This window comes from Dromiciops gliroides, chromosome 2, assembly GCF_019393635.1.
Source record: "Dromiciops gliroides isolate mDroGli1 chromosome 2, mDroGli1.pri, whole genome shotgun sequence".
NCBI classification, from domain to species: domain Eukaryota; kingdom Metazoa; phylum Chordata; class Mammalia; order Microbiotheria; family Microbiotheriidae; genus Dromiciops; species Dromiciops gliroides.
In genome coordinates this window covers 54,660,791-54,685,279 of record NC_057862.1, presented here as the reverse complement: position 1 = coordinate 54,685,279, position 24,489 = coordinate 54,660,791, and the positions used below count along the sequence as shown (strand labels likewise).

General features: G+C 40.3%; 1 protein-coding gene across 2 annotated transcripts in view; it reads right to left on the bottom strand.

Moving 5' to 3' along the window:
- ADK (adenosine kinase) overlaps positions 1–24,489 on the bottom strand; it is a 608,024-nt gene that overhangs the window by 53,433 nt on the left and 530,102 nt on the right. For both annotated transcript variants that reach the window (XM_043984755.1, XM_043984756.1), the window contains exons 8-9: positions 16,688–16,723; positions 7,542–7,656 (exon numbers count right to left, since the gene is read on the bottom strand). In XM_043984755.1, coding sequence (XP_043840690.1) covers positions 7,542–7,656; positions 16,688–16,723 — 151 coding nt within the window. The remainder of the gene's footprint in view (positions 1–7,541; positions 7,657–16,687; positions 16,724–24,489) is intronic.

The following is a 24,489-nucleotide window of genomic DNA, read 5'->3' as shown; positions in this document are numbered from 1 at the left end:
CAAAGATTTTCATCTGGACTGAAAACTTAACACTCTATGTTTCAGCCAAAAGAAAAATTTGCAGCCAAGTTGTAAATCTCTGAAAAAAAAAAAAAAGATGTATTTTAGCGACTAATTGAAATGCAGAAGGAACACTCACCAGTCACAAACAGTAATTATCCTCAAAAAGTTAGTAATGTGCCACTTTAATTAAATATCAATTTATAACCATAATTTCAAGAGCTATTGAATTGCAGCAATTGATTATTTAGAGTTTTAAAATGAAATGAATAAATGAATTCTCTAAGAATCATTTAGGCTAATGTGTGTATACATTTATAAACACGTGTAGATGCATGTAATTTTCTACACACATGCCTGCATGGGAGCATAGACATGCTTTGACACCATAAAGTTTTCAGATTCTTAGAAAGTCTAAGTCCTGAGCAGCCTCAGCTTGTGGAAACCTCTTTGGCACAAGACCCAAGGCATTCAGAGATAGCAAGAGTGGAAAAGTTCATTGGACTGGAGAGGAGGCATTAGCTCTGGGTGCCGGGGGTGGGGGTGGGGAAGATCTTTATGGGACTCTCCAGGGTCTTTCTACAGGAAGAGGGATTTTGAGTCATATTTCTGCTAGCACCTCTACCTATTCAACTGGGGCTTTGTTGACCCTACCATCAAGGCTATACATTAGAAGCCATCGTCAACATTCCTTCAGATCTATACCTTGAGGAACAATGAGTAGAGGAGGCAGCATGGTTCAGTGGAAAGAATACTGGACGGAGAAAATGTGGGATTTAGTCACTTGCTTTCAGGGTAACTTTGACAAAAATATTTAACCTCTCTGGGCCTCAGTTTCCTTACTGTTAAACACTGGAGTTGGCTGAACTGAATGATTTCCAGAGTCTCCTACAGATCTAAATTGCAATACATTCTTTGGTGGTGAGCCCCCCAATTCCCTTCCTTTCTAAACACAAGTCAATGGGTAGGCACTAGCCCAACATCAGTAGTTATAGTCTAAAGTTCATGGCATAGTTCTTACTTGAACTTTATCTGTATACTAGGCAATGTGCAGCTGACAGGTTAGGACTGTGTGGCTGAAGTGTTCTGGACTTTCTTCAGGTATTAACACTACTTAATTCGTGCATCATGGTCCTGAGCTGGAGGGGCTCTCATAAGTCATCTAACCCAACCTCCTCCTTTTACAGATGAAGAAACAGAGGCTGAGGGAGCTGAAGTAAACTTGCCCAAGGTCCCACAGGTATTGATCACCAGGGGCAAGATCTGAACCCAAGTTTTCTGATTCTGAAGAACTTTTCCCATGGCGCCACATTTTCCATCCCAGAGTTACTGTGAGGAAGGCCCTTCACAAACTCGTTATCTTTCTATAAATATAACTTATTATCACTGCTGCTAATAACAATAAATTTGCCCCCTGAAGGTCCTCTCATTTTACTCATGGTTAGAAACACTGAAAAAAAAAAAAGAAACAAAACACTGAGGCGCAAGACCAAAGGACTGACTCCACTCTTTCACTCTTTAGCCTAGCCTTTGGGTGTGCCGGCTCCAGCATCCATTTCCCAAGCTCACCAATCCAACAAGAAAGGGGACTTCTTCAGTCTATCACTCTATGCATAGTATTTACTGCCTCTTGGCTAATTAAGGGCTTTGTCTCTTTGGAGGGGGAGCATTTAAAAAAATGAAACATAAGCTGAGAATTGAGTCCTAGGCAAAGAAGGTTTTCCATTTAAAGTCTCATCTGATAAATGCCGTGTGTGTGTGTGTGTGTGTGTGTGTGTGTGTGTGTGTGTGTGTGTGTGTGTGTTTCATAAAGGCCTAACACAGACATCTGGGATAAATGATATTTGGTTTTATCCATACCGCCGTCAATCTATACCAGCAAGAACAGCTTTTAGAATTGGTTTGATTGTGGTGTAGACCTGATTTTAGAAGGATTTGTAATAACACTTTGTAGCAACAGGAGTCATTATGATGGGATGGTATTATTCTTCTATCAACTGAGACTGTTTTCCTTTGAGAGCTCATATTTTCTGGTGGGAGCTTCCTATACTTGCATCTCCCTGGACCTACAAAACACACTGGTATTTGGTCTCTCCCATAATGTAACAACCTCACTAGTCAATCGGCTGCAAGCTTCCCAGAAGGCCTAGGAACATTAAGCCAAATCCTCACTGTTTATTTTTACTGAAATGACAGAAGTTACGGCGAATCGACTGCCTCAAAGGATAAAGCTCCTCCAAGTCAGGGATCACTTCCATCTGGCAAGATCTGTAGATTACAACACAGAGCAAATAGGTGCTTAATACGTTCTGACTGATTATCTGATTAAGCAACACTTACCTCCTGCCATTTTGTGATTGCTGAGAAACACTATTTCCATGACCCCTTTCTCCTAAGAACTGAAATAAGTTCTTGAGATCCACTCATTTATTCATTCATTCCATAAACATTTATTAAGTGCCTTCTATGCGCAAAACACTATGCTAGTCAACAGGAGAGCTATAAATAAAGACAAATAAGACTCTGCCCCTACTCTCTAAGAGCTTACCATGGCAGATAAGACACATATACAGATAAATAACATAGGAAAGGTGATAAGGGCACAAGAGGACAAACAAAGTGTTGTGATCACAGGATGTGTTTTATTAAAGCTACAATTTAATCAGGCCAGGGAGATGAACAAATGTATGAATGAAAAAGCACTTATTAATCACTTGCTTGATGTCAAGATTTGGAAATTTTAACTCGCTTAACAACAGGCTCGCTGAATAGCACCATGGCCCTAAACTGAAGATTACTTAAGTAAGCTGAGACTCTAATTCTTGAGTCAGGGACTTTTAGTAGGAAGAACACTGAACTTCAAGTCAAAGACCTAAGTTAGAGTCTTAGGACCTACACTTACTAGCTGGGTAACTGTGGGTAAGTCACAAACTTCTTGAAGTTTGAATTTCTTCATTTGTAAAGTTGAGACGATAATGCCTCCATCACAGAGCTGTGGAAGGGAAAGCTCTTTATGAACAAGTAAATTATGATGGCCTTCATTTTCCATTTGGAGGAACTGGATGGATCTCTTTGAATGAATTCCCATGTGACTAGTCAGGGTGCTCAATCCTGAAGACTGAAAACAAATGGTAAAATCCAATCACCAGCCCTTTTTTCCCCTCTTCGCCTTTGATCCCCATAATGTTTCTGTTCCTTGGCCAACATGTTGGAACAGCTCATTGGATGATGGATGATGGATGAGCTGAAGTGGGATGACATGAAACAGGGTGGACAGGACAAATACCTTAAGGCCTCAATGATGTGTCATCTCACATGTTGTAGTACAGCTGGGAGCTTCCAGGAGCCATAAGCACTGGACAGTTTGGGGTCAGAATGGTGGGGACTCAATTCCAACAAAAGCCTCCAGATGCAAATCTGAGTCTGAGCAGCAAATGTGGATGGGATCCCAAGACACCCACAGCGCTGGGAGCTTGGACTTCCAGACCTCTGGTAAACCTTTCCAAAGATGACCCTTCATTGCCCCAACTTGGTCTCAAGCACCCGCCTGCCACTCCCAATGAGAGTCACCTGTTACATGAAATGGCCATCGCCAGCTATGCTGCCTCCAACCTACCTTGTAGACTTTATATACACATAGGTTTTTTCTAGTTTTACATAGTTTAAATCAGTTTGGAATGGAAATGCTGGAGAAAATGATTTTTAAATACTCTCTCTCCTAAGAAAGGATTACTTGGGATATAACTGTAAGGTATCTAGTTCAACTCTAGATGTACTGCGCTAGGAATTCAGGGTGGAGGGGGGGGCGACAAGGAAGGATTGACTGAACAATTATTACTAAATACAGTACACTTAGCAGTGCTGATTTCTACGCAGTCTGCAGAGTAAGGTTTAAGGCATGAGTACTAATTAGTGTTTTAATAAGTGTGTTAGCTCTGCCCTGTGCCATTCTAGAATACCAGAGTATAGTAAATTAAGGGACATTTTTGCCACCCCCCCCCATCTTTTTTCATTAGTATTTTAATGGTAGGAGGTGGGGAAAAGCTGATCCATATTCAGGAGGAGAGGAGGGGAAAACAATAACAAATTGGCATCTCTTCTGAGAATTGCCCCACAGGCCAAGCATTTTTATGTTCTTAATCATTATTAAATGACTTAACATGACACCCAGAGCCTGGCGAATGATTGCATCCTGACATGAGAACGCATTACAAATGAAATGAAAGATCAAGCCGTATTAGAGGACTGCCTCTGGGAAATGAAAATCTTTAATTCTCTTTTATTATTGACATTTATTTGGCTGCCATGAATAACAACATAGCAAAGAGATTCAGCCCTGCTTGTGCACTGAATAGCTTATCCCAGGGCTCAAAACTGCATTAACATTTATCATGTTTGCTTTTGTCGCTGACACCGCCGCCCAGATTCTCGATCCATCTTGTATTTATCATGCAGCACAGATAGAGTGCAGCCTCTAATTTAAGTTCATTTTCATATGGTAAGAACAGCAAGGATTAGCAAATGTCCTTCAAATAAGCTCCTGGTTGTAAACATTTCCAAGGGTGGATGAATAGATTTGTTAACAAGATCAGTTTAAAGAATAAAATGAGTGCATGAGGCAAATGCAGTCGCTGGAGAAGAGTGAAATTTTAAAGGTTTCAATTTTGGAAAGGACTTGCAAAATCGCACTGGAAGAGCCGCTGTTAGTGTGGTGTGCCTCATTCAAGTACACAAAGCCTTTAAAAGGAATGTCTTCATATAGATCAACCAGAGAGCATTTTACTGACTTTAAGAGTTAGTACTATAGCTCCTATCAGATGAGGAGTTTGGGCGGGGTGGGGGGGGAAGAAGGTGAGGCCTGCATGGGGTTGGGTGGGTGACGAAGAGAGGGACAGAAGAGGGCGGGACCAGCAAGGTGCTGTTATTTTTTAGAACTGTATTGATTGAACAACTGGAGTAGGCCACTTGATAAAGGGGGAAACCTTTCAGACTGTTCTACTTGTTATTATAGTCAGGAGAGATAGCCTTGCACTATGAATTCTTCCCTTCAACTGCAGAAGTCAACAGACTAAAGGGATTTTTCATCCCATGCAATGATAAAAGGCTACATGGCACCTGTGACTCTGCTTATGCTCTTCTTGTATGGAATCTCCCTCTCCTCTTGCACCTGGCCCATTCTCGAAAGCCTGGCTCATCTTACTTCCTCTATTACGTTTTCCTCCCCCACTTAAGCCTTCATTGATCTCCCCCTTCTCTGAATCCCCAGGGCACTTAAGAGCCAGAAAATTGCAGACTTGGAAGAGATCTCCAAGGTCATCTAGTCCAAGCAAACTATGAATCTCATACATGTCATTCCAAACAGTGGATCCTGCACGCAGAGCAGAAAAGTCACTCCCTTACAAAGCCCATTCCATTGTTGTTGGTGCCCATGATTAGGAAGGGTTTGGCTACCTTGGAAACCTGGCTTAGTTTCCCCCAAAACTTTTTAAAAGATACTTTTCATAAACAATCATGGTATGGTAGGACACAGTCTATGATCAGGAACAAATGGCATATGACAACTTTCAAACTCCCCTCTAAAAGCTACCCAAAACATAAAGTCCCTCTAAAGTCTAATGCCAAGTTTTCATTTTATTCTTTAAATAGGGAAAACTAAAAATGAGGGTGGATCCTTTCACATTTAGCATACATATGTTGTTTGAAGAGTTTTCATAAGTGTACCTTGACTTTGAGTCAACAAAATAAAAACCACCTAATTCTTCATTGGGAAAAAAAAAGATCCCCAATATAAAAGACAGGAACTGGGGCTCTTTTGAAAGAGGCCACATCAGGGCCACTGCTGAAGTCCAGACTGCTCAGAAGACTGGTTTCCAAAATGATCTATGAGTTCCTTTCACTCACCTTCTTCCCCCTTGGGACCAACCACAACGAAATGAAACAACTTTCAAATACCTGAAGAGGGGCAGCTAGATGGCGCAGTGGATAGAGCACCGGCCCTGGATTCAGGAGTACCTGAGTTCAAATCTGGCCTCAGACACTTAACACTTACTAGCTGTGTGACCCTGGGCAAGTCACTTAACCCCAATTGCCTCACTAAAAAAAAAAAAAAATACCTGAAGAGACTCTCCTTATTCTCCCCACCTCCACAAATTCTCTGTTCTCTAAAGCAAGAACCCCTAGATTTTTCCATTGATTTTCCTATGGCATCATTTTCCAGGACCTACTTTGATTGTCCTGACTGCCCTCCCATCTGTCAATGTCGATACTAAAACCCAGCATCCATAAATGGAAAGGATACTCTAAAGTGGTCTGACCAAAGAGCAGGGGGCAGCTAGATCAATTTATTTTAAAAAAGTGAACAAAAAGTTATTTTCTTTCCTTCCTGCCCCAACTCCCATTAAAAAAAAAAAAAGAAGGAAGAAAAACCCTCTTGTAACATCTATGCATAGTGAAACAAAACAAATGCCATCACTGGATATTTCTAAACAGCTTATGTCTCATTTGGTCCCCTGAGTCTGGGTGAATATAATTTAACATTTATTTATAAACTTGTGTCTTATATTATTTGTAACTTTACATTACAGGTAATAAATGGCCCCTCAATGAGTGTTCCTGCCTCCAATGTCTCCCCTCCCCAACCAGACTGAAGGCTCCTTGAGGGCAGGGACCATTTATTCTGTATCACCTATAATAATGGGTAGGTAGCCCAGGACGTAGAATCTGGAAGACTTGAATTAAAATCCTGCCTTAGACACTTAAACAAGCTGGGCGATGCCAGGCTTAGCCTTTGTCTGCCTCGGTTTCCTCATTTATAAACTGGAGATAATAATAATGCACTCCTCCTAGGGTTGTTGTGAGGATCAACTAAGATAATATTTGTAGAGCTCTTTGTAAAGCATAAAGCATTATATAAACGCTAACTATTCTTATTACCTAGAGGACTTACTCCATGTTCAAGCAAGTCGTGGTATCAGGCCAGAAGCTTAATCAAATGCAAATGAAGGAGCAATGCCATCATCCTGGACATACTGTGATTATTCATTGCTTTTTCACAAAAACATTGTGAAACAGATAGCGGAGGAAAAGAAAAGTGAGAATTCTGACTCTAAAGCACCAAGCCTGGGAATTCACTTAGTCCTGGATTTCACTCCTTCATTTTCACAAAAGCTCAAACTTACCACACTAAAGAAGCTACAACTGCTTCCCCAGGAAAGGGTGTTTCTCCTTTTCAGCAAAGACATTTCGATGGATGAAAAAAAAAATCTCACATCAGAAAGATCGAAATAAATCACAGCTTCAGGGTTGGCCCTGCAAATATAACTTTTAAGTCTCCTCTATTTTAGTAAGATATCACCTTTTCAAAAGAAATGTTTGTCATTAAGAAACAGAAGGCAAGATCTATTTATTAAAAAAAAAAAAACTAAGGTAGGCATGTTACTTTGAATATATTATGAAAGAATAAAAATTTGTGGCAAATGATAAAGATGTGATTAATGTATATAACGTGGCATATATCACACAACGCCCATATGCGCACATACCTGTAGCCATTATTGTATCGTTTTTCCCTTGGGTGAAGATTACAGTTCGCTGCCTTTTCAAGTTCACCTTTGGCAGGGCTTGTGCCTTCCGGGCTATCTCTTTAATTTCTTCAGTCTATTAATAGAAATGAAAAGAAAATTCTTATAACCAGTACAGGCAAATAGAACTTTATTAACAGATCAAGGATCTTGCTGCTTATGAGGAGAATAAAATAGATTGGGCATCTATTAAGGTGATTTGAAAAGGGCGAGGGGATATTTCATACTCTCAAAGGTTTATCCAATATAATGATGCTATTGACTTTAATTTTGGAAATAATTTTTTTCTATAAAAGAATTTTATTGTTTTCCAGTTACATGTAGAGATAGTTTTCAACATTTGTTTTCTTAAGATTTCTAGTTTCAAAATTTTCTCCTTCCCTCCCCTCCCTCTCCCCTCCCCAAGACAGCAAGCAATCTGATGTGTTATATATGTACAATCACATTAAACATATTTCTGCATTAGTCATGCTGTGAAAGAAGAATCAGAGCAAAAGGGAAAAACCTCAAAAAAGAAAAACAAAAAAAGTAGAAATAGTATGGTTCAATCTGCATCTAGATTCCAAAGTTCTTTTTTTTTCTTCTGGAATTGGAGAGCATTTTCCATCATGAGTCCTTTGGAACTATCTTGGACCATTGGATTGCTGAGAAGAGTCAAATCTATCGCAGTTGATCAACACACAGTGTTGTTGATACTGTGTACAATGTTCTCCTGGTTCTGCTCATCTCACTCAGCATCAGTTCCTGTAAGTCCTTCCAGGTTTCTCTGAAACCGCCTGCTCATCGTTTCTTACAGCACATTGCATTCATATACCACAACTTGTTTAGCCATTCCCCAATTGATGGACATCCCCTCAATTTCCAATTCCTTGCCACCACAAAAACAGCTATAAATATTTTTGTACATGTGGGTCCTTTCCCCTTTTTTATGATCTCTTTGGGAAAAAGACCTAATAGTGGCATTGCTGGGTTAAAGGGTATGCACAGCTTTATAGCCCTTTGGGCATGGTTTAATTTTGGAAATAATATTGTAGCTAAACGAACTACTCTAATATGAAGCTGAAATAACTGCTCCAGCTGGTTCTGCCTGTTCCTCCCAACATTCTATGTGTAGTTCCAGAAGGTACAGAGCCTTTGGCCCACTCCTACCCCCTCCCATTCCCAATTCAGACATCCTTTTCATCACAAAGACTGTTAGACTGGAAATGTCAGGGGGCAGGGAGTAGTTTTACATTTTATCATTAGGTATGGGGAGAATGAAGTACAAAGCTAACATATTTAGAAGAGAAAGGGACTAAAGTTAGAAGGACAATAGGACAGTAAAGGGAAGAAGCCATTCCAGGAATTTATTTATTTCTTTACATGGATTTATTATCTCTCCCAGTCCCACCACATTTGAACAACAAAAAATGAGGTTTTAAAGGCAGATGACTTGTAGGTAAGATGACTGGGAAGGAGCAAAGTATGCAAAATGGGCAAGTTTACTTTGGTTAACAGCCTCCTAATCAGTCTTCCTGCCTCCAGTGTCTCCCCTCCCACAGATATCATAGTGATATTCCTAAAGCTCAGACCTGACCATGTTATTCCTCTGCTCAAGAAGTTTCAGTGGATCCCTACTTCCACTAAGATAAAATTCACATTCATGTGTTTGTCCTTTAAAGCTCTTCCCAGTCTGGCTCCAGCCTCCCTTTGTGGACTTTGTGCATAGCCACCCTCTACACTCCAAGGACAGTCTTCTCACTGTTCTCGAGTCCATCCTTGGAATGTACTCCATAACTGCCCCCCCCCCTGCTTCCCAGTGGGATCTCTGGCTTCCTTCAAGATTCTGCTGAAGCACCATCTCCTTCCTATCCAAGACCTTTCCTGATCCTCTCAGGCTCTACTGGCCTCCAAAACCATGCTCCCCTCCCATATTTGCTTTGAATTTATTTTTCATTTGAAAAGCAACATGGTTTATTGAATTGAGGGCTAGCCTTGGAGTTGGGAGGACCTGGGTTCAAGCCCTTCAGAACATACTGTGTTGGGGGCAGCTAGGTGGTGCAGTGGATAAAGCACCGGCCCTGGATTCAGGAGGACCTGAGTTCAAATCTTACCACAGACACTTGACACTTACTAGCTGTGTGACCCTGGGCAAGTCACTTAACCCTCACTGCCCTGAAAACAACAACAACAACAACAAAACAAAAACCAAACAAACATAAGGTATGACCCTAGAGAAATCACCAAACATCTCAGTACCTCAGGCAATGTTCTAAGAACTATTGTTTGAGAAACAGTTTAAGATCTACCTAGATACTACCTTACCAAGACTTCCCTAATACTTAGGGAAACAAGGGGCTGGGAAAAAATGCTTTACAAATATTTTCAAATTTTATCCTTACAATGAACCATTATCTCCATTTTACAGATGAGGAAACTGAGGCAGATAGAGGTGAAGGGACTTGCCCTGGGCCACACAACTACTAAGTGTCTGAGGCTGGATTTGAACTCAGTTCTTCTGGACTCCAAGTCTGGTGCTCTATACACTAGGGCGCCTCCTAGGGTGCCACAGAGGTATACAGAGAATATTCTACTTTTGTTCCTGTGACCCTAGCATTTAGCACAGTGCCTGGTATGAAGTAGGCACTTAATGTTGTTGTTTTTTGTCCTTTGTTTAGGAAGAGAACCAATGACAGTGAAGGCAGGAGGAAGTCTGGGATGGTTGGCATGTAAGGAAGTGAGAGGTGATATTCCCAGAATGATGAAGGAGGACAACCCGCACTGTGCTCTGGCCCCTGGTCCATTCCAAGCCGACTAGCTCATCCTGGGAGGGAGGACTGGCAGGGAAGGTGGCGAGGGGCCTGTTGGTTTGGGCGCCATCTCAGCTTCACTTCCAGTTGCTGCTCATGAGTAGATTTCAGAGGCCGTGGAGCATTAGCCTTCAGTTCTTTGGAGAGTACGTGTTGGCTAAATCAGGCTCATCCTCATTATCATCCTTTCAAAGCCGGAGCTTTGACGATGCAAGTGACGATGCAAGTGATCCATCCACTCAAAGCCCTCCATTTCCTCAACGGGCTGCTGCCTTGGCATGAAATCTGACACCACCACTTTGAGAACAGATTCAGGAACGAGTCTGGGGCTCTCACACAGCCTATGTACTTGTTAGATGTAGCACACGGTCCTTGTTGAGTCTCTTGACATGTGCTTGAAAGTAGAGTCAACACGAGTCTTCACAGAGCAGGAAAGAGACTGTTTTTCAATGGTTAACTCCCACTGCCGCGGTGTTGAGGAACAAGGGACAAATGGAAAAGGGTGTGATGGCAGCCCACTAATGAAATGATGAGAAAGAATATAACTGCGCAGTAGGAGGGAAGACTTTTCCACTGAAATTTTAAAAATCTCTTCTCCAGAATGAGGATTTTTCTCTGATCCTCATTTGAAATATCTGCTTGAGATAACAGGGAAAAGATTATCCAGCTAAGGGGCCAAGACTCCTTTTTTTTTGAATGAAAGATTGACTTCAACAGTTTGGCAGAGGGGAAAGAGCAGACCAGTCATTTTAAGTCTCTTGAGGGGGCCTAGAGGGGTTCATTCATTTGTCCGACAAACAATGAATAAACACTTGATAATATTTATGAAGTACGTTCAGGTTTATAAAGGGCTTTCCAGATATGATCTAATTTTATCTTCACAGAAAGAGGTCAGTACTATTATGGTCCTCATTTTACATATGAGGAAACCAAGGCAGAGGGGTTCAATGACTTGCCCATGGCCACACAGCTAGCGTCTGGAGCCCCATTTCAACTGAGTTCTTTCTGATTCCAGGCCTGGTGCTCTCATCCTCTGTACCCCTTAGCTGCTTTGGAATGTACAGGTCACTTAGGTCAAGTGCTGGGAGAGATGAAAAATTCAGCTAAAACTCCTTATCTGTCCTCAAGGGCTTTATAATCTAACATTTATATAGAACTTAAAAGTATACAAAACACTTCCCTCACCACAACCCCAGGGAAGTGGAGAATACAAGTATTATTATCCCCATTTATAGACGAGGGAGTGGAGGCTCAGAGACAGTAAGTGACTTCCCCATGGCATGGTCAGGGAGCTGAAAAATGAAAGTCAGGCTTTGAACTTGGCTGTCCTAACTCCACTCCCAGTGATCTTCTCTTCACAGTCATTTTTCTTAGGTCACAGCAAAGAACTCAGGACGAATCTTAGAACAGAGGTACCACAAGGCTAGAAGAATGTTTGTGGCCATTTAATCTCCTCCCCTGCCTGTAGATAGGCCAGTGGATAAAGATACACACAGCTTTCTGCTGTTTTATATTTAGAGACATTTAGAAAAATGCTTACACCTGTCAGTCCTTCTAGGGCCTAACAATGTCAGCCATTGGCATGTGCCTAACTCATATTCCTCACAATGCAGCTTCAGAACATTTCCTCTAGCTCCCGCTTAACTGAGAATAAAAACAAAATAAAGCAGTCATTACTTATGCTCATATAAAAAGTCTTCATAAAACCAGACAGGACTGTTAAGGGTTTCCTCAGCTTTCTCCTCTCCAGGCTAAATCCTAGTTCGTTGCATATTTCCTTGTATATATTGTTTTGCAGACCTTTACATGGCCGCATAACTTCTCCTTAAACTCTCCCTGATTTCTCCACATCTAGAACTTGGAATCCACCCTCTACAGAGCAAAGGATCTCTCACTAGCAATGACTATGGAGAATTGGCATATGGAATGTGTATAACAGAATGAATTTACACCTCTTAGAAACACTCTGCCTCAACCTTTTTCTTTTAAAGTGAAGTATTACATGGCTGATTCCTGTTTCATTTGTGCTCAGCCAGGACTTTTGATTTTATTGTTATAATCCAGAGAAATAATTTCTTATCTTGGTCTTATGAAGTTGGCCCCTCTCTATGACCCCCTACCCTAAGTGCTCATGCCTGCACATTTCCCCAATGAGCAGGGTTCTTTGGACTGCTAGATAGTTCTCCAATTTATCAAGATCATTGTGAAGCCTAATACCTTCTTTCACTATGTTGACATGCACTTTATGGTTTAGCTCATCTGCAAACTTATTGTCCTTTCCATCCCATGATTTTGGTCACAGGTACAAAACCTGAAAACTACTGGGCTGAAGACCAACACCAGCAGAATACCATTTCTGATATTCCCCAAGTGCTGCTTCAATTAATCATAATACTTAGTGTTTTCCAAAGTGACAGGAATCTATTTAAGAGATATGATGTTAAAATAATATCTCAGGGAACATATGTAGATGGAATCAGAAACAAACAAGCAAACGTCCATTTCACTTCTTCTGAATAGGATGGATTCTTCCTCACATTATGAGAATTTGCCTAAGGATCCAACACTCTGGTCTTCAAGGAGGACCTGGACTGTAGTTTTGTTAAGGAATATGGAGCCGAACTAAGAATGGGAATGTGGTCCTTGGAACTCCCTGGGAAGAAGCACTCTGTGGATTTAAATGAGGCTAGAAGAATTTACTCCATCATTCTACAGGCATCAAGTAACTCTTTGAGGCCATTCCTTTCCTGCCATTTGGGGGGGAAACTTCTGGAGGCCAGGGCACTTCTCTCAGGAATTCCCTAGGATTCTTTGAATCACAGTTCTTCGGGGCTCTCTTTGGCTTTTCTTGACCCATACTCTTTCAGGTGTATGGTCAGGTGGTTGAGCGGGAAGGTTTCTGGTCAGAAAGACTCTGTACTGGTCATGAAACTACATACTGTGAATCCACAAAGCATACTGCCATATCTTACAGAACCACTGCCATCAACCAAGTCAGACAGACTTGGCTCAGAGCAAGAGAAAATAAATTGTCCAGCAGAGAAAGTCTGACCTCTCTTAATCACTCAGCACATGCTCTGTTTCACAGACTGATGATATTTCTTACTTTTGTACAGGAGCTTTTGTGGGCTTTCCCCCTTTTCTCATTTTATTTAACATAATTTTTAATAAAAAATTTAAGGGCCTCTATAAATGGAGCATACTTTTAAATTGCCTAATTTTATCTGATGTAAGTTCTAAAAATATAAATCTTTAATCATTACATCGTCAAAATAAGGTATATTTTAAAAATCATTCCCATTTGAACTGAGTGTCTAGAATAATAAAAGACCTTATGAAACTTTACCCCTAAGTATTGTCATTTTAAATTCTTAGCAGGGCTGTCATTTAAATCAGGTACCAAGCAATTTTCCATCACTTCCCTAAAAATACCCTCTCTTTTCTGCTTTTTGCTCTCCCCAGAACCAGTTTTATCTCATTTTCCAGTACCCTGCTAGCTGCCTCTTTTTTGCTGTAAATTATTGAATACATTTTAGAAATTGAAGATTTTTTTTTTAAAGAAGCATTATCCCAAATTTACTAAGATGCTAACTAGAATGTCAGGAATAATAACATTATGGACATTTCCTGATGATTGAACATGGGTTATTTATTTATTTATTTATTATCTGAGTGGCTCTCTCAACAGACAGATCAGTGGCAGCCAAACTCAATAGCTTTGGGATCCAATTGGGACCAATTCTTGGTGATTACAGATTATAATTGAAGAGGAGGATACAGAGACAGTGGTATTCAAAAGGATAACTGCTTTCCTTCTTCCCTTTCTTCTTGAGTCTATAAGTTACAATTTTTACTCTCTTCCAAAATTCAGAGGAAAAGGGAAGGAGGGTTTGGTTGGAGAGTCCAGAGTCCCAAAAGGCTTGAGATCCATGATAAGGTCTCATAGGTTCAAGACTGTTTGGTTTGAGTGGCCTCTACTTGTCTGTTTCTCAGCAGGGCCAAGCCCTTAAGCTAATACTGTTTGCTGGACACAGCATTATGAAATCACGGAGCTTCCCCCATATGCAATAAGTGTTCTTATTAATGAAATGCCTAATCGCTTACACAGTTCAGTTTTTTTGCAAATCCAGGGAACACAGGAGAAACTGTCACCTATAGTACTGTACATTTGTCAATCTTACACATCACTGTCAACATAATTGACAGGTCAGTTTTTGTCCTGTAAAGAGCTAATCTGGCAAAGGAATGTAATCACTGTGTACTTTGCTGGATGCTGTAATCAAATATGGCAGATGTAAGGTGACCAGAGGAAGCCACACTGGCATCTCTAAGTACTAATGGAAAAGCTAATATGCTAGTGGTTAGCAGACAACAGCAAGAGCAGTGTGTCACTAAAGCTGAATTTAAACCAGACACATCCAGAACTGGAGCTCAAGAGGGCAATAAAGATAGAAAATGGGCAAGCTTAATAAACTATTTCCTCTTTTTTATTGTCTAGCTACTTTGGGATCACATTCATTTCTTATGCTACACATTACATTTCCAAGCATCTATAAAAGTGTTCCATTTGATAGGACAAATTCAAAATACATTTTTAAAAACACAAGATGTAACAGAAAAGGAGCCTGCGAGAGAATAGAGATCTGCATTCTATAAGCTTCTCTCTGTTAAAGATTTCCGATGTATGTAGCAACCTGGGACATCTATTTTTAATATGACAATTTTTCATCATCCTCACCATCATCTCAACTTTTAAAAAATGCATCAGGAATATTTGTATTCTTATGATCTAAACATTTGTCTACTCAGGTGAACACTTTCCCGGGTGCATTAATCTTGCTGGCCTATTACTGGTTTCAGAAATTATAAAGTGAAAAAAAATATGAAAAAAAAAAGAGGGAATTCTCATTTCCATCAAGGAGACTACCTTGAAACACCTATGTAAACACCTATTAAACTAGTACCACAGTTCTCACCAGGACAGTGACCCAGGGTAAGGGTCCAGGATTTGGAACCAGAATCCCCAGGGAGTCCTCCAGGATGCTAATGTGTGACCTTTGGCATCTAAGTCGTTACTTACACTCCAGGCCTCATCATCCTCATCTGTGAAGGGCCCAAAAGGTTTGGTCATCCAGTGTAGTGACACAGGTGAAACATGTGCTTCCTTGGAGTGCAGTTTCCAGTAACAAAAACAATTAACCATTTCTATCTTTTAAATAAAAATCAATACAAATTCATGTACCACCTTCTCAGAGGCTCAATCTAGGCTACACCAATATCACTCAGTCACCCTCTGTTGGCTTCCTTGGGTGGTAGGGATATAAGGTGAGGGTGTGTGTATCCTCCCCTACTTTTCCCCCACTGCTCAGATTTAAACAAGTTCTTTATTATTTAACGTTTGGGCTGAGTGGCATACTAAGGTATTGTACAGTACACAGAATTATACATAGACCTGCCCACTCAATCTGACAGTCAGAATGGATTTCCACCCCCTCAGTTAACCTGGCTTCAAATTAGGAGCCGTGTTTTCCAACATCATATTGTGAGGCTATATTCCACAGCTAATCATTTGGCAATGACTGCAATCTGATTGGAGTCAATAACAACCCCAGAGAGCCTCTTAAAGGAATATCTTGTCAAGATTAAAAACTCACAGGCAAGTGGAATTGGGGCTTTGTACATCATTCCTGAGCACCAGTGTTTACTTCAGTTAATCTATGATTGGGGTGGTGGTGGTGATCCTATTTCTGAATATTTTATATTATGTAACTCCGCCCCCTCTCCCAAACCCCAAACAGGCAGTTTATGTAAGTGGGGGCTTAAATTAATCAGTTCCTAACAACTTTAAATACAACCTTTCTGAAATTAATTTGCATAATGATAATGCATATGTGGCAGGGTTGAAGTTATTTAAACAGCGTCCTGTTCCACGCTTTAGTCTTGCCCCGCCACTGCTGCAGCCGAGGATCTTCATGGAGTGTAATGCAGCTAATGAGGTAGCTTTTTAACTGAGCCAACTGACAGGCCCCATATCTGCAGAGGCAGCTTGAAATCGTGCCCAACCTCTTGGCTTCCCAAGAGGCTTTTCAAAATTCAATAAATAACATCTGTAGGCGATGTTGGGTGCAGACCTAGCAGAGTGCGTCATAACACTGTGCTGGCAGAACAAAGAAACCATGACGACTGCCAGGTTTCCATGGCAACGGCGGTGCAGCTCAGGGAGTATAATAGCACATCAATCACTGTCCAAAAGAACTTCATTATCAGCAAGAAAAAACCTTTAGGATCTGTTTAGTGTGCAATTGTGGGTTAACTCACCTCGAAGCCTTGCTCTCTAGCAAAAGCGGCAGCTTCCTGAAATAAAAAAAGGAACAGTTAATTATAAAGTGCTAGATAATGAAGAAATAACCCATGCTGAAGCGCGTCCAAGCCATCTTCCTTTGACACAATTATCTCCATGTACCCAGAGAGTGCCATTTTGATGCTGGTATTGAAAAGATCCCCCCACCCCCTCAAGGCAACATAACCGCCATGGACTTCACAAGTTCAAATGAAGAAGATGCAGGATGTGTTTTTCACGTGGATGCCACACTGAGTGCAGGTGATCTGACCTCAGTCAGTGAAGACAAGCACTTCAAGCCCGAGAAACGGACTGACAGCTACACCTTTAATCATAAACACCACCATCATGGCTGTACTATGTGACCTCAGATGCCCAGAAGTGAAACCTAAAAATAACCTGAGGTCTCACAGGTAAAAAAAAAAATCTTAATGCGAATGGCACAATGTAAGGGACATTATTAAATATGTACTACCTTAACCACAGGTGAAAGCAATATAACAAATGGCAGAAATGCATCCAGGCAGTCAATCCCCTTTTCTTTTTATTACTGATCAAACCTGTTTGTTTCATGCCCATATTTTAAAATCCAAGGCTGATAAAAAATGGTAGCAATTTCACTTCCCAATCTGCTTCTCTCTTTAATATGAAAAAATATTTCAGACAACTGTCAAGAGCCTTTACATCTTAACTTACATTCCTCCAAATTATCTCTGCCAAGAGATATTAATAGAAGGATGGGCTTTGAGCCTAACAGGGTAGTGAGCAGATCCAACGCGACTGAAATAACTGCTTCCCCAAGCCATGTAAGGGAGGAAGGAGAGTCTGGGTTTAGATCACCACTTGCAGTACTACCTATGTGTTAGATAACACACTAGCCAAACCTTGAGTGGGAGGGAGTATGTGCATGCACCCCTGCTCCCCCTTAACAGAAGCATACAGATTGGATCTGGAGGGCCATTTTGAGCATTCGGAAAGGGCAAAATGGATGATTACAGCTGGACATTGAAGTTAATAAAAAGTGATAAGCTGAAAAGCACAACTCCTCAGGCAGCTTGCTAGAGAAACTGGAAACTGACCAGGTTAGCCTAAGCTGATGCTGACTGCCTCCCCCCCCCTCCAAAAAAAATTGAATCACGGCCTTGACAAGTGGGTCCAGGCAAGGTTAGCCACTTGGACAATTTATTTACAATAGCATTCCTTCTTGTACATCACACAGTCAATGACACTTGCTGGCCTAGCTGTCAGGAAGAGTGTAAGGATCAAACTCTATCAATGCCATGCTTTCCCAAGCTGCCATGTGATTAGCTAAAGCTCATTCTCGTATAAAAAGACAACTTGAAAGACCCCATTAGAACTATTTATTTACATAGAACTTCATTATGGGCATGGAAGACTTCCAGAGGACTAAGACACAAAGGTAAGAGGGGGAATTTGGGGAGTCGGGAGGGGGATAAAACTGTAAGAAAACACAATGCTCAAAAGTAAATCAATGAGAAAGGATCACACAAAATCACACAAGGGCCATACAAAATTGGAGAAGTCAGGAGACCACTTGTATCATAGCATTACCTCTTCTATTTCAACAAATCATTTATAGCTTTGTTTAACCATTGCTAAGCTAAAATAAAATTAACAGTAAACAAATGCAAGGAACAGTGATACAAATATATTTTTCATTGGGGACGGGAGGTATTTAAAGAAGGTTAATTCAATCTTCCATCCCAGAGTCCCCTGAAATGGCAAGGACTATGGGCCCTGTCATCAGAATGCTTCAGCACTTGTTCTATGCCTTCAAAAAATCTTATCTTTGGACTTCCTCCCACCTTCCTTTGATCTTGGGTCTGAAGGCAGATGGCTCCTATCACTGCAGACTTTCCCATAGCTAACTCTGATCTGAAGGTGTTTTGGGCTTAGGGAAGGAACATTTATTTTATTTTTCCTTTTCAGTAAAACTCAGAAACACTGGGACAGTTTGGCATAGTGAGGATTTGAAGCAGAATTATAATTTCTGGGCATCAAAGGCCACAGGGTACTGGGGGTGTGGGTGGGGCTGTAACTTTGGGCAAAGAAGAGAGGTTCCAAGCATGAGGGGCCCCTCCAAGAGAATTAACTAGATCATAATGAACAGGGCTTTCCAGTGTCTTTTCATAGTAAGAGTGAGAAAAGGAAACAAGCGGTCCCCATCTGTGCTGCCCGGGGCATCACAGACTGAGTTTCCCATATCTAATAAAGCAGTCAGGTCGAAATCCAACCTTGGAGTGGCCGTGACATGTGGAGAATAGCTGAGGTTAGGAGAGGGAAGCAGGGCGGTTCCTAATGGAGGTGATTATCCATGTGATAATCATTATATTTACAGGGCTTCCATTTTGGATCTGACATTAAAAAAAAAAATCACAAAGAAGGAGGGATTAAGGAAATAAACAAGCTCCCTAGAAGCTTTCCCGCTCCCCCGGGAGAGCAGCAGCTCTATCCATGCGTGACATGCGACAACAGCAAAGCTGAGCAGGCCAGGGAAGAGCCTTTCTGAGGGGGCTGAATTTCCATTTTGAAAACTTTCCCTATGATTTCATCCCTCTCTCAGGCAGGTCACATTTTCGGAATCAGCGCCCATTGTCATTGAAGCTGTAATATAGTATCATTTGGGGTTACAAAGAGGGCTATCCCGGTAATATGGCTTTCACAACAACAGAGACATTATTTTCCTTTCTGGAATTGACTGTTGTGAATAAAATGACATATAATTAATGCCTTAGACCCTCATCTATACCATACCATTTAGGACTTATACATCCTAGTAGGTTTGCTGCCTCTGAGACCAGGCTGAAAACAGCACTGGGGAACCAAAGACAAAGCACGGGCTCTGAAGAGCCAAACTGAGGTGGTGGTGGTTGTTGGGGTTGGTTTTTAAAGAGAATGTCTGAAAATTAGTAGTAAGTGAAAACTGTGTATGCATACTTATACAGAAAGCTATTTTAAAGGGATTAGCATACCACTATTAAATAGAAGACACAGCCTTTTAAAGAATAACATCATTTAGTTGAGAGAGAAAAGGAGATAGCTTCATTATATATGTGTGTATATATGTACATACATATGGATATATACACACACAAGTAAATATATATATACATATATATACACACACACACATATACACATATATATGTAAAGACAACTTCCACTAGTATAAAATGGAAAAAAAATATGACCCTCTTATTGCTTTTATATGCATTTCAGATAATACTCCAGTGCTTATTTCAAAAAACAGAACTACCTCTGACATAGATAAGGCAACTTCTTACCTCTGGGCTGTAAAAGGTTTTTTGTTTTGGGAAGTTAGGTAATCAAACACCAGAGATGAAATGTAGAGTAGTGGATAGAGAATTTAGCCTCTGACTTAGGAAGCCCTGGATTCAAGGCCTGACACCTGCTGCCGGTGTGAACCTGGGCAAGTCACTTTCAGTGCCCCTAGGCCACCCTCAAAGACTAAGCTGCAGACAAGGTGCTGATATGCCTCGGCAGAGGAAGTTCATCACTTAGAACTTCTCCTAGTGAAAGCACAGGCAAACACCTTCAAAGAATAATGGTCTATGAGCTGTCTGGGGCAGCTGACTCAAAGTGGTCATGCCAGCCTGGCAATGCTGGTTGGGAGCAGGGAAAACAAACTGCCCTAAGACAAGGATTGCTGTTTTGGAGAAACAGATTGAGACCTACAATTACCCGACTTTCTGAATTTTGGCTTATAGATCACAGACTTAGAACTATAAGGAATCTTAGGTCATTAAATCCAACACTTCATTGTATAGGTAAGGAAAATGACCAGGAGAGAGCCTAAAGGACTTGGGCAGGGTCACATAGCTAATGAGAGATTGAAAAGGGACTCTACTGATTGAAGTCTTCCTGATGCCAAGTTAAGCATTCTATCCACTGTGCCACCCAGCTGCAACGTACTAATTATACTAGGGGCTAGAGGGCATGTGAGGATAAAGAAGACCTTAAGAAGCGTATAAGAAAGTAAATTAAGGGGACAAGACCCCTACACAGAGAAAATTCCAGGTCCCTGGAAATATGTTCCATCTGATGTTTTTCTCAGAAATATCTCTCTAGATAATTCAGATCATCTTGGTGGGAGTAAAGATTTAAATTCCCCAGAGAACACCAAGGGAACATACACAATACCAGTGAGTGAAGGGATTGCATAAAATTCAAACTCACTTCCTGTAAGACAAGCTGCCAGCAGCTGCTACAACTGCAATGCATACTCTGCTCCAAATGCCCAAGTTCAGGGATGTGACAATGGTTGAAAGGCTTACTACCCTTGAACTCCCTTGAATGCCAGGAGATACTTGCCAGTTGGGTTCAAAACCTTGAACAACTTCTTGAGTACTGGGAATGTATCCAGTGACTGGTGGTCCTTGATTTCAGCAACTGTTATTTCCTGAAAACAGTGTGGGGACTGGTCTTATCCTTGAAGATAAGTACTATCCTTTTCCCGGAAGTAATGTGTTACTACTACTACATGGGTTACACATTTTAAAATCTCACAGCAGAAGACTGGACTATGGGAAGCTGTCAGATACTCTACTTTGGGGGATAAGGCCATTAACTCTACCATTTGTATCAATGGAGGAGACCCTGGAGTAGGTGAATGACCATCAGAGATTTTCTAGGCTTTCAACTCTAAAAATGTGCCCTGCTCCCTCCCCAGGTTTTCAATATGCACTTGAATATTTTCTGCCAAATCCTTTCTTTCTGTCCTTGGACTTTGTTTCCGCACTCAAGTCAGAAGACAAATCTGAGGTCCCAGGTGTTAGGAATGATGCCAAAGCAATTCCTTGAAGGTCTGACTTAGAAAGTAGACACTTTTTCTCTTCAGAATTCTTCCTTGCTTCCCATTATATGTACTAGAGATAGATTATCACCTCTCAGAGATTGCAGGCAAGGTCCAATCTAATTGGAGTAATCAGTCTCCTTTCTCTAAGCTTACTGCACCTGTATCTCATACCTTCTCTGCACTGCTATGGATTTGAGGACCTTATTTGGAAAATTCCTCTGACAGGCCACATTTTTAATCGCAAAAACAAAGAGATCGTGTCAGTAAAGGCATCCCATTTTGATGATGTCAAAAAAAGAATGTGAAGCAAGGTTTCACATAGATAATCCTTACTGTTGACGATGCGCCCTAAGGATGATTTAGAGTTGACTGCCCTATCTTTACGCTTTTGGATTGATTATGGTTAATCATTTCTTCCACAGAAGTTTCAGTCATTAGGAAATAATCCCCTTGGAGCTATGCCTTTTTATTTTTATTTTTGCAACAAGTTCAGGTCTGAAACAGCATATTGTGTGTCTTAATCTCAAACAGCAGTGGTTTTAGGCTGCAGTCGGAATCCTTCAGAAAAGAGAAATCACTGACTCCAAGTCTAATGTCATTACAAGCAAGTTTTGCAATAGTCGCAGCAATGAAATACCTCTAGGTCAATTTGAAATTTTATTATGGATAAAGAGAATTACCTATTGTTAATTTCTGTCTATCACATTATCTCCATCCATTGATCTATATATCACAATGAAGATTCAACACTTCAACATATTTTCTCATTCTGGACTTCATAATTGGGATGAATTTTTGGTCATGGAAAATGTGACTTAATTTATGCACTTTCTAGTGGGAATGCATCAAAAACAGTATTTCTTTGAAAAACTTTAGGGAGAAAATTTAAATTGAAAATCAAGCAAAATAAACAAAGACCAGAGCAAGCTCATGAAGAAAAAAAACAACCAGGAAAATCCTTAAACAATTTCACATACCCCCCAAAAAGTTTGTACTACATTTTTCAATGTTTGTAATCGAGAGCTTTTTGGAGGTTTTTATCTCGCACTCTGACATTTACTACCACATTTCCTGTCTAAGCAATGCCAAAGAGAAATATTATTTAACATTTATTGAGTGCCAAAACTGTGTTCAGTGATATATAGGTATAAAGACAGTGGTGTAAATAAAGTAGGTTGGTAATAAAAATTATACGGAGAGCCATGATACAAAGCCAAAAAGTGAGGCTTGGTCTGTAGTATAGTTAATTTAAAAGAAATTTTTCTTTTTAAATTTTTAGGTAGGGCAATGAGGGTTAAGTGACTTGCCCAAGGTCACACAGCTAGAAAGTGTCAAGTGTCAGAGGCTGGATTTGAACTCAGGTCCTCCTGAATCCAGGACCAGTGCTTTATCCACTGCTCCACCTAGCTGCCCCAGTATAGTTAATTTTTTTTTTAAGGCAATGGGGGTTAAGTGACTTGCCCACAGTCACACAGCTAGTGTCAAGTGTCCGAGCCCGGATTTGAACTCAGGTACTCCTGAATCCAGGGCCGGTGCTTTAACCACTGTGCCATCTAGCTGCCCACAGTATAGTTAATTTTTAATCCTGAAGTTTTTTTCCTTCACATTTGAGGAAGTGGAAGGGGAACAAGATGTTGGAGAAAATACATTATCAAATTGTGAACTACTAGACCATATTGAGTTTGAGCATATCCAGTATAACTTCTCTAGGAAACACAGAAGCGATTCAATGTAGAAAGGAGATACTAAGAGTTTCAGCTTTGGATTTCAGCTGCAAAGACAGGAAGAGATCTTTCTGGATCTGTTTTTTTCTCTTGGTCATGTCTGAAGCCATGTTAACTTGGAAAAAACAGATACAGGGATGAATGATGTCAATGAAGGACATTCTGGAGTTTCTGGATTTTATCATTTATATAACCAGGAGGTTACATTTATTATTACCCAGAAAGAAGTACAAGAACAGTGATTTAACTCAAGTCTTGTGTAGCAGTAGGCACTTGTTTCACATGGGTCACATTAAAATGGATTTTAAAAATCTGCTGAAATAACAGCACTATAAGTCAAACCCACACAATACTGTTACTTTAAGTCTGAAACCATCACACCTAGTATCAGAAGGCTATTAACTTGGTTATAGAAAATTCAAATTGACTAGATGTCTGGAAAAGCCTGAAGCACTCCATATCTGTGCTTCCTCATGCTTCTAGAAACTCTTTGAATCGAGGCTGCTAACTTGGATCTTACATTTTCTCCATCTAGTCATAAAGATGAAAATGTTGTCAATTACAGTCCCTGATTAAGCCCACTCAGCTATGGCCCATTTTTTATCTGTATCTTGCTAAGAAAGCTAGCACAGTGTAATGGAAATGGCACTATATTTGGAGCTGGGGGCACCTAGATCTTTATCAATGTCAATGATGAAGAAAGGGGAGAACTCTGAAAGAAAATGATATGATTGCTTAGAGAACTTATTAAAAAACTAAGGTTTTAAAAGGACAACTGATCATCACTATTCTCTGCTCTGGTTATAGAAATGCTAGTTGTTGCAATGGGAGAAGATAAAGAGATTGAGGAATATAAACAAAGAAGAAACAACATTATTGCATTTTATAGATATAACAGTTTAATTGCATAACATTAGAAACACAATTGAAATTAATTGAAACAACTAGTAAAATTATTAAAAATTATTAAAAATGATAAAATTATCATTTCCTTATACTTAGCAACAAAACCCAGCAAAAAAGATAGAAAAAGAAATTCCATTAAAAATGCCTAAAAGATAAGAAAATATCTAGGAGGCCACTTACCTACATACACATAGGAATTATGTGAATAAAACTACAAAACATTCTCTACAGAAATAAAAGAAGACTTAACTAGAAGGATATTAATTGCTCATGGTTGGACTGTGCTAATATAATAAAAATGACATTATCTAAA